Source organism: Mobula birostris, chromosome 2 (assembly GCF_030028105.1).
Source record: "Mobula birostris isolate sMobBir1 chromosome 2, sMobBir1.hap1, whole genome shotgun sequence".
Classification (NCBI taxonomy): Eukaryota; Metazoa; Chordata; class Chondrichthyes; order Myliobatiformes; family Myliobatidae; genus Mobula; species Mobula birostris.
The window spans coordinates 85,647,451-85,662,467 of record NC_092371.1 but is presented as its reverse complement, the minus strand read 5'-3'; the positions used below and the strand labels follow the sequence as shown (position 1 = coordinate 85,662,467).

At 45.0% G+C, this 15,017-nt stretch overlaps 1 protein-coding gene across 1 annotated transcript; it reads right to left on the bottom strand.

Moving 5' to 3' along the window:
- Positions 1 to 7,598: 7,598 nt before the first annotated feature.
- On the bottom strand, positions 7,599 to 8,959 carry abraa (actin binding Rho activating protein a). The gene has a single exon (XM_072244409.1). The coding sequence runs from the start codon at positions 8,918 to 8,920 to the stop codon at positions 7,826 to 7,828; it is 1,095 nt and encodes a 364-aa protein (XP_072100510.1). The 5' UTR covers positions 8,921 to 8,959; the 3' UTR covers positions 7,599 to 7,825.
- Between the last annotated feature and the right edge of the window lie 6,058 nt (positions 8,960 to 15,017).

Below are 15,017 nucleotides of genomic sequence, written 5' to 3'. Positions count from 1 at the left end.
GAGTTGTAGTTCAAGAGACAGCAGTAGGAAGAGCATGCGCCTTCCATCCATTGCGGGTGCGAGGGGGAAAGGTTAGAGGGAAGGCCTTTAATATTAGGAATCAGAATCAGGTTTAATATCATCGGCATATGTTAATTTTATTAATTTATCATACAATACATGATAAATATAGAAACAAATAAATGCACGAATTATAGCATAATATGTATACTAAATAGTTAAATTATAAATAGTGCAAAACAGAAATAATTGAAAAAGTTGAGGTAGTGTTCATGGGTTCAATGTCCATTTAGAAATCAGATGGTTGAGGGGAAGGAGCTGTTCCTGAATCACTGAGTGAATACCTTCAGGCTTCTGTACTTCCTGACGGTAACCATGAGAAGAGGGAAAGTCCTGGGTGATGGGTCCTTGAACTTTCTGAGACACCGCTCCTTAAAGATGTCTTGGAAACTACAGGGGCTAGTACCCATGAGGGAGCTGACAAATTTTACAACTTCCTGCAGCTTCTTTCGGTCCTGTGCAGTAGCACTCCCCCGCCCCATACCAGACAGTGATGTAGACTGTCAGAATGCTCTCCACGCTACATCTGTAGAAGTTTTCAAGTGTTTTAGGTGACAAACCAAATCTCCTCGAACTCCGAATGAAATATAGCCACTGTCTTACCTTCTTTGTAGCTGCATCTATAGGTTGGGACCAGGTTAGGTCTTAAGAGAAATTGACACCCCTGAACTTGAAATTGCTCACTCTCTCCACTTCTGATGCCTCTGTAAGGATTAGTTTGTGTTCCCCCGTCTTACCCTTCCTGAAGTCCACAATCAGCTCTTTGGTGTCACTGACATTGAGTGCAAGGTTGTGCTGTGACACCACTCAACTAGCTGTTATGTCTCACTTCTGTACGCCCTTTTGGCACCATCTGAGATTCTGCTCACAATGGTTGTCAGCAAATTTATACATGGCATTTAAGCTATGCCTAGCCACACAGTCATGGGTATAGAGAGAATGGAGTTGGATTTATTATCACTGAAATTTGCTGTTTTATAGCAAAAATACCGTGCCAGATAAAAATTGCTGTAAGTTACACAAGTAAGGGAGGCAGAGAATGTAAAGAAGAGGGTGCACAAGCGAAGAGAAAGACAATAAATGGGGAGATGAAAAAAAGGGGAATAGACTTGGGAGAATGAGGGATGGAGGGGATTGCAACTGGGCAAGGTCAAAAGCAATGAATGGTGGGGGAGGAATGCAAAGTTCAAAGTAGAGTTCATTATCAGAGTACATACATGTCACCAATACAACCCTGAGATTCTTTTTCCCGTGGGTATACTTAGCAAATCCATAGAAGAGTAACTGTAAACAGGATCAATGAACAACAAACTGCAAGTGGAAATATAAATAAATGGCAATAAATAGCAAGCATTAAATAACAAGATGAAGAGTCCTAAAAGTGAGACCATCGGTTGCAGGAACACCAGAAATAGAATGAGTTTAGTTATCCCTTTTGTTCAGGAGCCTGATGGTTGAGGGGTAGTAACTGTTCTTGAACCTGGTGGTGCGAATCCTGAGGCTCCTGCTGTACCTTCTACCCAATGGCAGCAGTGAGAAAAGAGCATCGTCTGGGTGGTGATTGACGATGATGATGGATGCTGCTTTTCTATGGCAACGTTTCATGTCGATGTGCTCAGTGGTTGGGAGGGTTTTACTTGTGATGTACTGGACCGAATCTACTGCCTATTGTAGGAGTTTCCATTCAAAGGCATTGGTGTTCCCATACCAGGCTGTAATGCACTCTTAAAGATCACTCTTTATTGAAGGACTAAGTTCGTGTGGCTGGTCTCTTCGTATGCAGACAAAAAAAATGTTTACTATATTTGTAACCTTTCGGCATGGACTAGAAGGGCCGAGATGGCCTGTTTCCATGCTGTAATTGTTATATGGTTATATTCTGAGATTTATGTGATTATTGGACTGTATATTATATTCAGTTTTTCCATGTTTTCTATCTTGTGGTCGATTGGCAGTTGGGTGATCTGTGTGTAAGAGGAGGGGTTGGGGTTTTGGTGCTACTGCTGCTGTCCTTTTCTGCGAGTGACGGCATCGGGGATTGTTATGTGTAGAGGTCAGTGATTGTTTTCGTGGCTGCTTTTCGCTGTGGGGGAAGGGGATCTTTGGGCCTGTGAGTTTTGTTTCTTTTCTTTTTCATCCTGGATTTGGCGGGGGGGGGGGTGTGGGGAAGGTGATGTCTTTTCTTTCATCAACACCTTTCTGTATTTAATGGCTATCTGGAGAAGACAAATATCAGGGTTGTTTTGTACATGCATGCTTTGAACCTTTGAACCTTTGGGTGCAGCCAGTCAGCATACGTACCACACGTCTATAGAAGTTTGTCAAGGTTTTTGATGACATGTTGAATCACTGCAGACTCCTGAAGAAACAGAGCACTGTTGTACTTTCTTTGCAATTATATTTATTCGATGGGCCCAGGACAGGTCCTCTGAGATAGTCACACACAGGAATTTAAAGTTACTGACCCTTTCCTCGGATGATTACTGGCTCTCGGACCTCTGGTTTTCCTCCTCTAAAGTCTACAATTAATGCCTTGGTCTAATTGACATTGAGTGAGAGGTTGTTGTTATTACACCACTCAGCCAAGTTTTCAATCTCCTTCCTGTATGCTGATTCATCCCACCTTTGATACAGTCCACAACAATGGTTCATCAGCCAACTTGTATATGGTGTTGGAGCAGTACTCACCCACACAATCATAGGTGTAAAATGAGTAGAGCAGGGGGCTAAGTACACATCCCTATGGTGTTCCTGTGCTGATGGAGATTGTGGAGGAGATGTTTTTACCAGTCTGATCTGACTGGGGTCTACAGGTGAGGAAATCCAGGATCCAATTGCACAAGGCGGTATTGAGGCCCAGTTCTTGTTCTTAAACTAGTGAATCGAAGAGATTAATTATAACAGTTAAAATTATTAACAGTTCAATAGAAAATTTCATGACATACCCTCTTCTCATTACTACCATCAGAGAGGAATGTGACAAGAATACACATAAATTAAGATGTTTGCTGGCCTGGGCTAGCACCAGTGGCATCAGCAGTTGGTCTGCCACCTGTCCTCAGGGGAGGGAGAGATAAGGAACACAATGAAGCAGCATTTGGCGATGTTAATGAAGGAGCCATCAGTCTGGGTATTGTCAAGATCGGCTCCCCCTTTGAACCCTGAACTGTTTGAAGTGATGGACAGGCAATCTGGAGATGTGTAATGAAGGGACGGGAGAGAGAGCTGACTAGAGCGGCTCCCCCTTTGAACCTTGAACTGTTTGAAGTGATGGACAGGCGATACCCCAGCAGGGGGATAAAAAGGGACAGGTTCGCTAAGGCAGCACACACGACACCCAGAGGTAACGAGACCCTGGAAGCGGTGCGCCTCTCACAAGTCGGTGGGAAGCTCTTGGACGGCTGATCGCGGGATCAGCCTTAGTCGCACTGGGTGGAAGGGTACCATCAGCGGGAACCCGGTGTGTGTCCGCCCTTGCTTGGGCGCCGGGTTCACTGCAGAGGATCGACCGCATCTGGAGGAGGGGTCACAGTCGGTGAGCCCAGGTGACATCACAAAGGACTCGCCCGAAAGCTGCTTGTGAGCAATATCGCAGGTCTGTGAGTGGAAGCCATCTTGAATGATCATTCGTTCTCGTTCTCTCTCTCCTTCCCCCCCACATTGTCCATCGCCATGGCAATGATTACTGCGAACTGAACTAAATTGAACTGGACTTTGTGTCACTTTGAAATTGGTCATTTACCCCTAGACAACGATAGAGCTTGATTGATCCTGTTATCTTAATTCTGTGCACATGTGTGTTTATCATTGCTGAACTGTTGCATTTATTATCCTTTCGATTACTGTGTTGCTTGTTTCTTTAATAAAATTTTCTTAGCTCTAGTAATCCAGACTCCAACTGAGTGATCCATTTCTGCTAGTTTGGCAACCCAGTTACGGGGTACGTAACAGGAAGTACAGGAGTCTGAAGACCTGCACTGAATGATTCAGGAAAAACGTCTTCCCCTCCACCATCAGTTTTCTGGATGGTCCATGAATCCATGAACACTAATTTGTTACTCCTTTATTTTCTGCACTATTTTTCATTTTTGTAATTTATAATAATTTTGATGTCTTTGCACTGTACAGCTGCCATAAAACAACAAATTTTGCATTCTCCCAATTTGGCTAAGTCCTTCTGCAGACTCCCTGCTTCCTCAACACGGCCTGCACCTCATCAGCAAATCTGGGCACCAAGCCACCAATTCTGTCAACCATATCATTGACATATATGTGCTGTGTGAGAGTTTTACATACTGTGCTGTGCACCTTGGTCAAGAGGAACATTGTTTCATTTGGCAGTATACATATAGATGGTTGAAATGGCAGTGAACTTGAACTGGAATGGTCCATGAACACTACCTCAGTAATCCTCTCTTACATGTATTTATCTATTGTATCTTTCAGCAATTTTTATGTCTTGTACTGTACTGCTGCCACCAAACAACAAATCTCACAACTTATGTCAGCAGCAACAAACCTGATTCTGATTCTGAGGAAAGTAGCTTCTGCAGTGAGCTGTGTTCTGGGTCTATACGAAGCTAGGCAGATTGGCAGGTAGCATTGAGGAAGCAGGGAGTCTGCGGAAGGACTTAGATGGAAAGGATGCGCTGGCTTTAGAGAAGTTCCAGAGGAGGTTCATGAGAATGATCCTGGGAATAAAAGGGTTAACACATGAGGAATGTTTAATGGCTCTGGGTCTGTACTCGCTGGAGTTTACAAGAATGAAGGGGGGATCACATTGAAACCTATCAAATATTGAAAGGCCTCAATAGAGTGAACATGGAGAAGATGTTTCTTGTGGTGGGGAGAGCTTAGGATCAGAGGGCACAGCCTCAAAATAGAGGGATGTCCATTTAGAACAGAGAGTAGGAGAAATTTCTTTAGTCAGAGAGTAGTGAATCTGTGGAATTCATTGCCATAGATGGCTGTGGAGGCCAAGTCATTGGTTATATTTAAAGCTGAGGTTGATAGCTTCTTGATTAGTCAGGGCACTAAAGGTTATGGTGAGAATTCAGGAGAATGGAGTTGAGAAGGATAATAAATTAGCCATGATGGAATGGTGTAGACTCAATGGCCCAAATGGCCCAATTCAGCTCCTTTGTCTCATGGTCTTCTGCTCCACCACAGTCAGGGTCCAGTGACATGGAGGGCAAGATGACTGGGGACCCTTCAGTGCTGAGGCCTTCCTCTACCATCACTGCTGTTGTGATGTGTCATCATCTTCTGCCGGCTGCACCATTGAGGTCTTGGTTGGATCAGTCTTTGTCTGAATCTTCTCCCTTGACCTTACCACTATGGGTGACCCTACCAGGAAGGTCCAGATGGCATCACTCTTGGGATCTCAGGAACTCACAAGCCTCTTCACCATGACAAGGTGATGATCCTCAGAGAAGGTATAGGGAGTACTAGTATTTTGTCCAGCAGTACGTGTCCTGGCCTCTTCTCATTGCTACCATCACGGAGGAGGTACAGAAGCCTGAACAAGTAGAAATAGAAACTCATTTAGCAAAATGTGCTGTCAGAAAGCAACCATTGTAAATTTTTTACATTTAAAATCAGGAAATTAGATCAAGTTGGGTTGTGCACTGATATTGACCCGGTCCAATGCGTAAAGAAATTTGTTGCAATTGGTGCAGGTACAATAGCCTTATAACAGCAGCATAGAAGTTGTCTCCTTGAGTCTGGTGCTACATGCTTTCAAGCCGTTGTATCTTCTGCCCGATGGGAGGGAGGAGAAGAGAGAATGTCTGGGGCGAGAGGGATCCTTTATTATGCTGACTGCCAATCCTGAGTCATCAGGAGGTGGAGACAGAGTGAGTAGAGAGGAGGCTTGTTTGCTTGATGGTTTGGGCTGCATTTACAACTCTGCAGTTCTTGTTGCTGCAAGCAGAGCAATTGTTGTGCTGCATCCGGATAGAGGTGCTTTCTGTGTGTGGGTCATCGTGGACATGGTGAAAGGAGAACAGGGTGTGTGAGACATGGGACGATGAGCCTTATAAACACTGGCATGGATTTACGAGTGTGCAGAATCCTTTGCGTGTGCTGCGTTCTAACTGTTTAACTGTGGGCGTGCCGCAGCCTGTCCCTCTCAGTAGCCAGATGTTGGCATTTTCTGAACAGGGTGGTGTTGGTGAACAGTTTGTCCCTTACCTTGCTGATGACATTCTGATTGAAATCAGCTGATACACCATGGGCTGTAGCTGAAATATGGGATTTTCTAGTTTAGTATTTGTGCCTGCATTTTGCCAGACGATATCTTATCGTCAACCAAAATATAATTAGGGCAAGGACTGTTAAAATTGGGGAACAGTTTCTTCCCCCAGGCTGTGAGACTACTGAAGTCCCTGTCACCACGCAGGTCTCATCACGTATGAAGCAACAGTAGTGTTACGCTGTTTACTTTTTAATGTATGTTGTAAATGCACCTTATTATTTGTGGTAATAGTGCATTAAGTGTTGTGTTTGAGTTATACTGTATGTACTGTGTTGTGCACCTTGGTCCGGAAGAACGTTGTTTCATTTAGCTGTATACATGTATATGGCTGGATGACTATAAACTTGAACTTGAAAATTCCCTTCAGAACCTCTTTTCCTCTTGCTGCTGATGCTTCCGTGGCTGCAAATAAGTTTTTCATTGCTCCTCTGCATACCTGTAGAACACGGTAGCATAGCAGTTAGCAGAATGTTTTACAGCACCAGTGATCCGGGTTCAATTCCCGCCCGTGGCTATAAGGAGTTTATACATTTCCCCCTCCCCCCCCACCCCTATGATCGCATGGGTTTTCTCAGAGTGCTCCAGTTTCCTCCCACATTCCAAAGTCATTGTATCATTTCTTAATGCATGCATTACTAAATGACAATAAAAGAGGACTGCGTGTCTTCATAATCTAAAAAAAAGGTCAAATGGGTTAGTAAGGGTTAATAAGTTGTGGGCACGCTACATAGGCACTGGAAGCATGCCAACACTTGCGGGTTGCCCCCAGCACAACCTTAGACTATATTAGTCGTTGATGCAAATTCACTGTATGTTCCAATATACCTGTGACAAGCAAAGATATCTAATCTAAAACAAGAGACGATCTGCAGATGCTGGAAATTGAAGTAATACGCACAGAGTTCTGGAGGAACTCAGTGAACCAGGCAGCATCTATGGAAAAGAGTCCTGATGAAGGGTCTTGGCCTGAAACTTCAACTTTACCCTTTTCCTTAGATGCTGCCTGGGCTGCTGAGTTCCTCCAGCCTTTTGTGTGAGAAGCTAATCTAATCTAGTTGTGCACATGACAATAGATTTAACTTTGGCATACAATCAGTCATCAGTCCTAATGTCTCCTTATGCAGCAGAATGACAGATTGGTTTGACAATATTTCTGTGAAGTATGTTGGAACACTTGCCTATATTAATGAAGCTCTACTGAAACCCTTCAACGCATTTGAAGAAATGAGTCACCTTTAAATACAAAAGTAGGCTCTAGTCCACTGAGCATCATTTTTCACACTTGTTGGACAGATCTTTATTCAAACCTTGAGCAGAACTCATATTTATTTTAATCAAAACAGCTGACACAGGAATTAATGCTAACATTTGTAGAAAAATATGTACAAAATATACCACAACAGTCTCTGCTCCAAGGAGATAAATACACTTTCACTTTGAAAGAAGTAGAATACGAATCAAATTCTCTGCCGCATGGCTCTTCGTCTGATTCTAATACTCTGGATTTTGTCATTCCATGAGGGTGATAATAACATCATCGTCTATTCCCTGCCACAACATCTCACCTGGGAATTCCACCAGTCCATGTTTCCTAGCCCTCATCAAAATGCCCACCACTTTATCTGAGATGGTGACGTATCTGTCAAACAGCTGGCCGAAAGTGACTCGGGTCATCCCGTCCTTCCCCTCTATCCCTAGGTCTCTGATGATGTAGCAGAGTTCATCGACCTCTCTGCGGATGTGCCTCTGAGCTCGCTCTCCCCTCTCTGCGGACTTGCTCCCCTCCTTTGGCTGCCCGTAGCCCCGGTCACCCTTCTTTAGACGGAAGGACATGGCGTAGTCATAGTCAAAGTCTTCACTGAAAGGGTTGAGTTTTTGCTTCTCGATATGATCCTCTGCCCACCTCAGCCAGGCCTTCCTCAGCTCTCCCATGGTGCGCACGTGGACATTCTGGACCAGCTTCTTCCTCTTCCCTCTGTCACCTGTGCCGTCCTTGTCCTTGCTCTCTTCCTCAATCCCTTCTTTCCTCTTCTCTCTCCCACCATCGCTGGCCAGGTTGCATTTGAGTGCCAGGTCCTTCCCTTCCTTCTCCGCTGTCTTCCATGACTGCAGCAACTCCGATGCTTTGCTGAGACGCAGTCGCCTTCGGGTGGGTGACCTGTCACCCAGAAATGGCTTTGGTGCCTTCTCCGGCGCTGGCTGATTGAATCGGCCACTCATCAAACTCACCAGCTCGTTGCCCTTGGCAGTTTGTCTGGCGCTGACTGTTTTGTTAACAGGGACAGTCCTAATGGACAATTTTGTTTCCTGATTTTCCTTCTGCTCTTTGCTGGATGCCACATTCTCCCCATTGAAGCTGCTGCTTTTTAGATCTATTTGCAACACTTTTGGCGGCTGGATTTCGGTCTCACGTAGGGTGGGCTTCTTGGCATAGTCTTCTGAAGAGCCACTAGGCTGCCAACCGAGAGGCTGCGTTTTCTGTTTGTGTGTGTGATCATTTGCCCACTTTTGCCAGTTCTTCGCCAGGCTGTTCACCATGGAGACACACCGGAACCTTCTGACTGCTTTACTGACTGGTCTCGGAGACTTGGACTCAGCGTTCATGGTTTGAAGAGCACGGAGAGTGAGCGGAAGGAAACTCAGCCTTGAACCTCTGCTTCCCGGGACTGATTTTGAACACTTTATATAGAGCACGACCTGGGAGTTATTTTGAAAGCATGATTGGTATTTCAGATTGAGGACAAGTCCCTGGTTCTGACTGGCTCCCACACATGGAAATGTCCTCTTTACATTCTCAGATGCTCCTCACTCTCCCTCCATTGTTGGCTGTGTTCCAGTGCCTGCATCAAGCTGCCAAGACAGTGTCTTACACTCTGCAATGAAGTGACAGGTGGAGCACATAGTGCCAACTCTTTTTTTAAATTTAGAGATACACCATGGAATAGGCCTTCCGGCCCTTCGAGCTACACTGTCCAACAACCCCGACAGCCGCAATTTACCCCTAACCTAATTGCGAGCGAATTTACAATGACCAATTAACCTATTCGGTTTGTCTTTGGACTGTGGGAGGAAACTGGAGGACCCAGGAAACCCATGTATTCCACACGGAGGACGTACAAATGCCTTACAGAGGATGCTGGGATTGAACTCTGAACTCCAACGCTCTGAGCTTTAATAGCATTCCGCTAACCACTATGCTACCATGGATTTCTAATCTAATCAGCTGCAGGCAGCTAAGATCAATCTCAAAATGAAAACTCTGTCATGCAGAGTAAGACGACACTATCGGACAAGGTTATTCTTCCTCTTGAGTCTATTCGGTCCTTCCTAGAGATACCACTTGATCCATGACCTCCCTACCAACAGCCTCCATGTTCTATCTTTCTACACTCAGGCCATTTTGTTAGTAATCTTCTGTACCTAATAAAGTGGCCACTGAGTGTATGTTTGTGGTCTTCTGCTGCTGTGGCCCATCCACTTCAAGGCTCAACGTGCTGTGTGTTCAGAGATGCTCTTCTGCACACCACTGTTGTAATGTGTGGTTATTTAAGTTACTGTCACCTTCCTGTCAACTTAAACTAGTCTGGCAATTCTCCTCTGACCTCTCTCAAATGTTTTTGCCCACAGAACTGCCATTCATTGGATCTTTTTTTGTTTCTGCACTATTCTCTGCAAAGTCTAGAGCAGAATTTCCCAACCTGGGGTCGGTTAATGGTAGGGGTCCATGGCATAAAGAATAGTGGGAACCCCTGCTCTAGAGACTGTTGTGCGTGAGAATCCCTGGAGATCAGCAGTTTCTAAGATACTCAAACCACCCTGTCTGGCACCAACTATCATTCCATATTCAAAATAATTTAGATCACATTTCTTCCCTATTCTGATGTTTGGTCTGAACAACAATTGAACCTTTTGACCACGTCTGCATGCTTTTATGCATTAGAGCTTAGGAGGTTAATGGCACCTAATGGCGTCCTTTGCTTGCATCTTCGGAAATAGCTCTATTTCCATCTTTAATGTCTCTAGTTTTCCCTTTCAGGGTTCTTTTGAAGACCCTGACCTGGAGTTACACGTTGACTACAGTTCTTTGTGAGAATGAGACCTGCTCTTGGGGTTTTACAAATGGCCATTGTTTGGCACGACAAGGGCTCAGCTAAAAGCTTTGCTCACCTTTGGAGGACCGAGATTTTGTGGCTCTGGAGATGGGGGTGGAGTGGGGGGCGGTATTGGAGGTCGGTGCCTTGGTGACGGAACATCTCCGGCTGTGTGCCCAGAGACCTGAGATCTTTCGGCACAGAGCTTGGAAAAAGTGACGCAATAGACTTTTAACATCGTACCAGTGAGTTGTTTGTTATGTTTCTCCTCTCACTGTGAAACAGAGACACCACCCCCTCCCTTATTAGGGAGAGAGAGAGAGAGAGAGAAAGAGAGAGAGTCTGTGGTATGTTGAATACTGGGTGAACGAGTAGTCTTCGGGGTACTGCAAGTCTGTGTCTTTGCTGTTGCTTTGCTCATGCTTGAGTGCTCGGTGACAGGTACCAATGTTTTTTTTTGCTGGCAGGGAGAGGGGGCAACTGTTGCTTCCTGCTGCTTATGCGCAGGAGGGAGGGGAGCTGGGGGGGACTTTGGGGTTCTAACATTTAACTGTCGTTCATTCTATGGGGCACTCCTCTGTATTTGTGGATGGTTGTGAAGCAAAAGCATTTCAGGATGTATATTGTATTCATTTCTCTGACATTAAATGTACCTTTGAAACCTTTGAATTGCTGCAACATGATTGGCTGATTAGATATTTGCGTCAATGAGCAGATGAACAGGTGTACCTAATAAAGTGGCCACTGAGTGTACTTCTTTATTCCTCATATGTTTATCCAGCTTCCCCCCTCCAATTCACCTCAACAAATATATGTGGCAAGGGCTCTTTGAAAGGTTTAGTGGGCTTAGGCTTTTCTCTTTGGTAGAAAGAGAATGAGAGGCAACTTGATGAAGGTGTACATCATTGTGAGTGGCATAGACAATATGAACAGCCAGCACCTTTTTCCCAGGGCATCAGTGGCCAATGCCAGAGGGGTGAGTGGAGGAATGTATTAAGAGGGATGTCAAAAACGCACAAGATTCAGTAGATGCTGGGAAAGCCTCTGCAAAAGCTTTCGTGGGTAAAGCCCTCTCAACAAATGAGCACATCCACATGAAATGCTGTTGGAGGAAAGTAGCATTCATCATCAGAGATGCACATCACCTAGGCCTTGGACTTTTCTCACTGCTACCATCAGGTAGAAGGTATAGGAGCCTCTGGACTCACACCACCAGGTTCAAAAACAGTTACTACCCCTCAACCATTAGACTCTTGAAGAAAAGAGGATAACTAACTCACTTGCCCATCCATTGAGGTGTTCCCACATCCAATGATCTCACCTTGAGGACTCTTTACCTTGTTATCTTATGTTCTTGTTATTTATTGCTATTTATTTATATTTACATTTGCACAGTTTGTTGTCTTCTATACTTGAACTTTCATTGATCCTGTTATAGTTACTTTTCTATAGATTTGTTGTATGCCCACAGAAAAATGAATCTTAGGGTTGAAACTGGTGACATATATATACTCTGATAATAAAAATTACTTCGAAATCCAAAGTAACACAGGCAAAATGCTGGAGGAATGAGCAGGTCGGGCATCATCTACAGAAAGGACGATGTTTCTGGCCTTCATCAAGGCTGATCAAGGTCTGATCAGGAGTAATGAAATGTTGATTCTTTATTCCTCTCCATAGTAGGGATGTCAGAGGTAGATTTTTTACGCAGAGTGGCTGGAATGCACTGCTGGGGTGATGGTTGAGACTGCTGGGGTGACGGTTGAAAGTGCTGGGATGATGGTTGAGACTGCTGGGGTGATGGTTGAGATTACTGGGGTGATGGTTGAGACTACTGGGGTGATGGTTGAGACTGCTGGGGTTTGGTTGAGACCGCTGGGATGATGGTTGAGACCGCTGGGGTGATGGTTGAGACTGTTGGGGTGTTGGTTGAGACTGTTGGGGTGTTGGTTCAGACTGCTTGGGTGTTGGTCGAGAATGCTGGGGTGTTGTCGAGCTTGCTGGGATGTTGGTCGAGCTTGCTAGGGTGATGGTTGAGACCGCTGAGGTGATGGTTGAAAATGCTGGGTTGACGGTTGAGACTGCTGTGGTGTTGGTTGAGAATGCTGGGATGATGGTTGAGACCGCTGGGGTGATGGTTGAGACTGCTGGGGTGTTGGTTGAGAATGCTGGGATGATGGTTGAGACCGCTGGGGTGACAGTTGAGACTGCTGTGGTGTTGGTTGAGAATGCTGGGATGATGGTTGAGACCGCTGGGGTGATGGTTGAGACTGCTGTGGTGTTGGTTGAGAATGCTGGGATGATGGTTGAGACCGCTGGGGTGATGGTTGAGACTGCTGGGGTGTTGGTTGAGAATGCTGGGATGTTGGTTGAGAATGCTGGGGTGTTGGTTGAGACTGCTGGGGTGATGGTTGAGGCTGATGCAACAAGGACTTTTAAGAGACTCTTAGGTCATCATGGAAATTAGAAAAATGGAGGGCTATGGGCTGTGTAGGAGCGAAGGGTTAGATTGATAGTGGAGTATATTTATATAGGTCAGCGGAACATCAAGGGTGCATACGGTGCTGTACTTTGATGATCTCAGTCCAGTGCAGAATGTTTAATAGGAATGCCTCTGTAATGAGACAACAGGCAATAATAGACAGGAAGATGACTTCAGAATGACCGGTGTGATATTTCAGAGTCCATCCACACACATCTCATTTATGGAGAGGAATAAATGTGTGCATTCTTCTGTGTCCTTTTCCACTAATCCACAACAGTCAATTACATAGACTTCTAGCCCCGATGAATCACATGCTCCATCAGCCTCTTCCCATGTAAACAATCCCACAGCTCCTGACATCATGTCCAGAAATGTCAGGCCTTAAAGAGGAATCAGAATCAGGTTAAATATCACCGGCACGCATCGTGAAATATGTTCTTGTTTCATGGCTGCACTATATTGCAATACACAATAATAAAAAAATGATAAAGTACATGATAAAAAAAAAGATAAATGAGAATAAATGAGAAGTGTGACAGTGGAAAAGTGTGTATGGAACCGGAGGAGATAGCAGAGGTACTTAATGAATACCTTGCTTCAGTATTCACTACAGAAAAGGATCTTGGCGATTGTAGGAATGAATTACAGTGGATTGAAAAGCTTGGGCATATAGACATTAAGAAAGAGGATGTGTTGGAGCTTTTGGAAAGCACAAGTAGGATAGGTCTCTGAGACCGAATGAGATATATCCGAGGCTACTGTGGGAGGCGAGGGAGGAGATTGTTGAACCTCTGGCAATGATCTTTGCATCATCAATGAGGACGGGAGAGGTTCCAAAGGATTGGAGGATTGCAGATGTTGTTCTCTTATTCAAGAAAGGGAGCAGAGATAGCCCAGGAAATTATAGACCAGTGAGTTTTGCTTCAGTGGTTGGTAAATTGATGAAAAAGATCCCGAGAGGCAGGATTTATGGACATTTGGAGAGGCATAATATGATTAGGAATAGTCAGCATGGCTTTGTCAAAGGCACATCGGGCCTTATGAACCTGATTGAATTTTTTGAGGATGTGACTAAACACGTTGATAAAGGTAGAGCAGTAGATATAGTGTATATGGATTTCAGCAAGGCATTTGACAAGGTACCCATGCAAGGCTTATTGAGAAAGTAAGGAGGCATGGGACCTAAGGGGTCCTTGCTTTGTGGATCTAGAACTGGCTTGCCCACAGAAGGCAAAGAGTGGTTGTAGACAGGTCATATTCTGCATGGAGGTCGTGACCAGTGGTGTGCCTCAGGGATCTGTTCTGGGACCCCTGCTCTTCGTGATTTTTATAAATGATCTGGAAGAGGAAGTGGAGGGATGGATTAGTAAATTTGCTGATGACACAAAGGTTGGGGGTGTTGTGGATAGTGTGGAGGGCTGTCGGAGGTTACAACAGGACATTGATAGGATGCAAAACTGGGCTGAGAAGTGGCAGATGGAGTTCAACCCAGATAATTGTGAGGTGGTTCATTTTGGTAGGTCAAATATGATGGCAGAATATAGTATTAATGGTAAGACTTTTGGCAGTGTGGAGGATCAAAGAGACCTTGGGGTCCAAGTCCATAGGACACTCAAAGCTGCTGCGCAGGTTGACTCTGTGGTTAAGAAAGCATACAGTGCATTGGCCTTCATCAATCATGGGACTGAGTTTAGGAGCCGAGAGGTAATGTTGCAGCTATATAGGACCCAGGTCAGATCCCACTTAGAGTACTGTGCTCAGTTCTGGACACCTCATTACAGGAAGGATGTGGAAACCATAGAAAGGGTGCAGAGGAGATTTACAAGGACGTTGTCTGGATTGGGGAGCATGTCTTATGAGGTCAGGTTGAGTGAACTCGGCCTTTTCTCCTTGGAGCGACGGAGGATGAGAGGTGACCTGACAGAGGTGTACAAGATGATGAGAGGCATTGATCGTGTGGATAGTCAGAGGCTTTTTCCCAGGGCTGAAATGGCTAGCACAAGAGGGCACAGTTTTAAGGTGCTTGGAAGTAGGTACAGAGGGGATGTCAGGGGTAAGTTTTTTACGCAGAGAGTGGTGAGTGTGTGGAATAGGCTGCTGGCAACGGTGGTGGAGGCGGATGCAA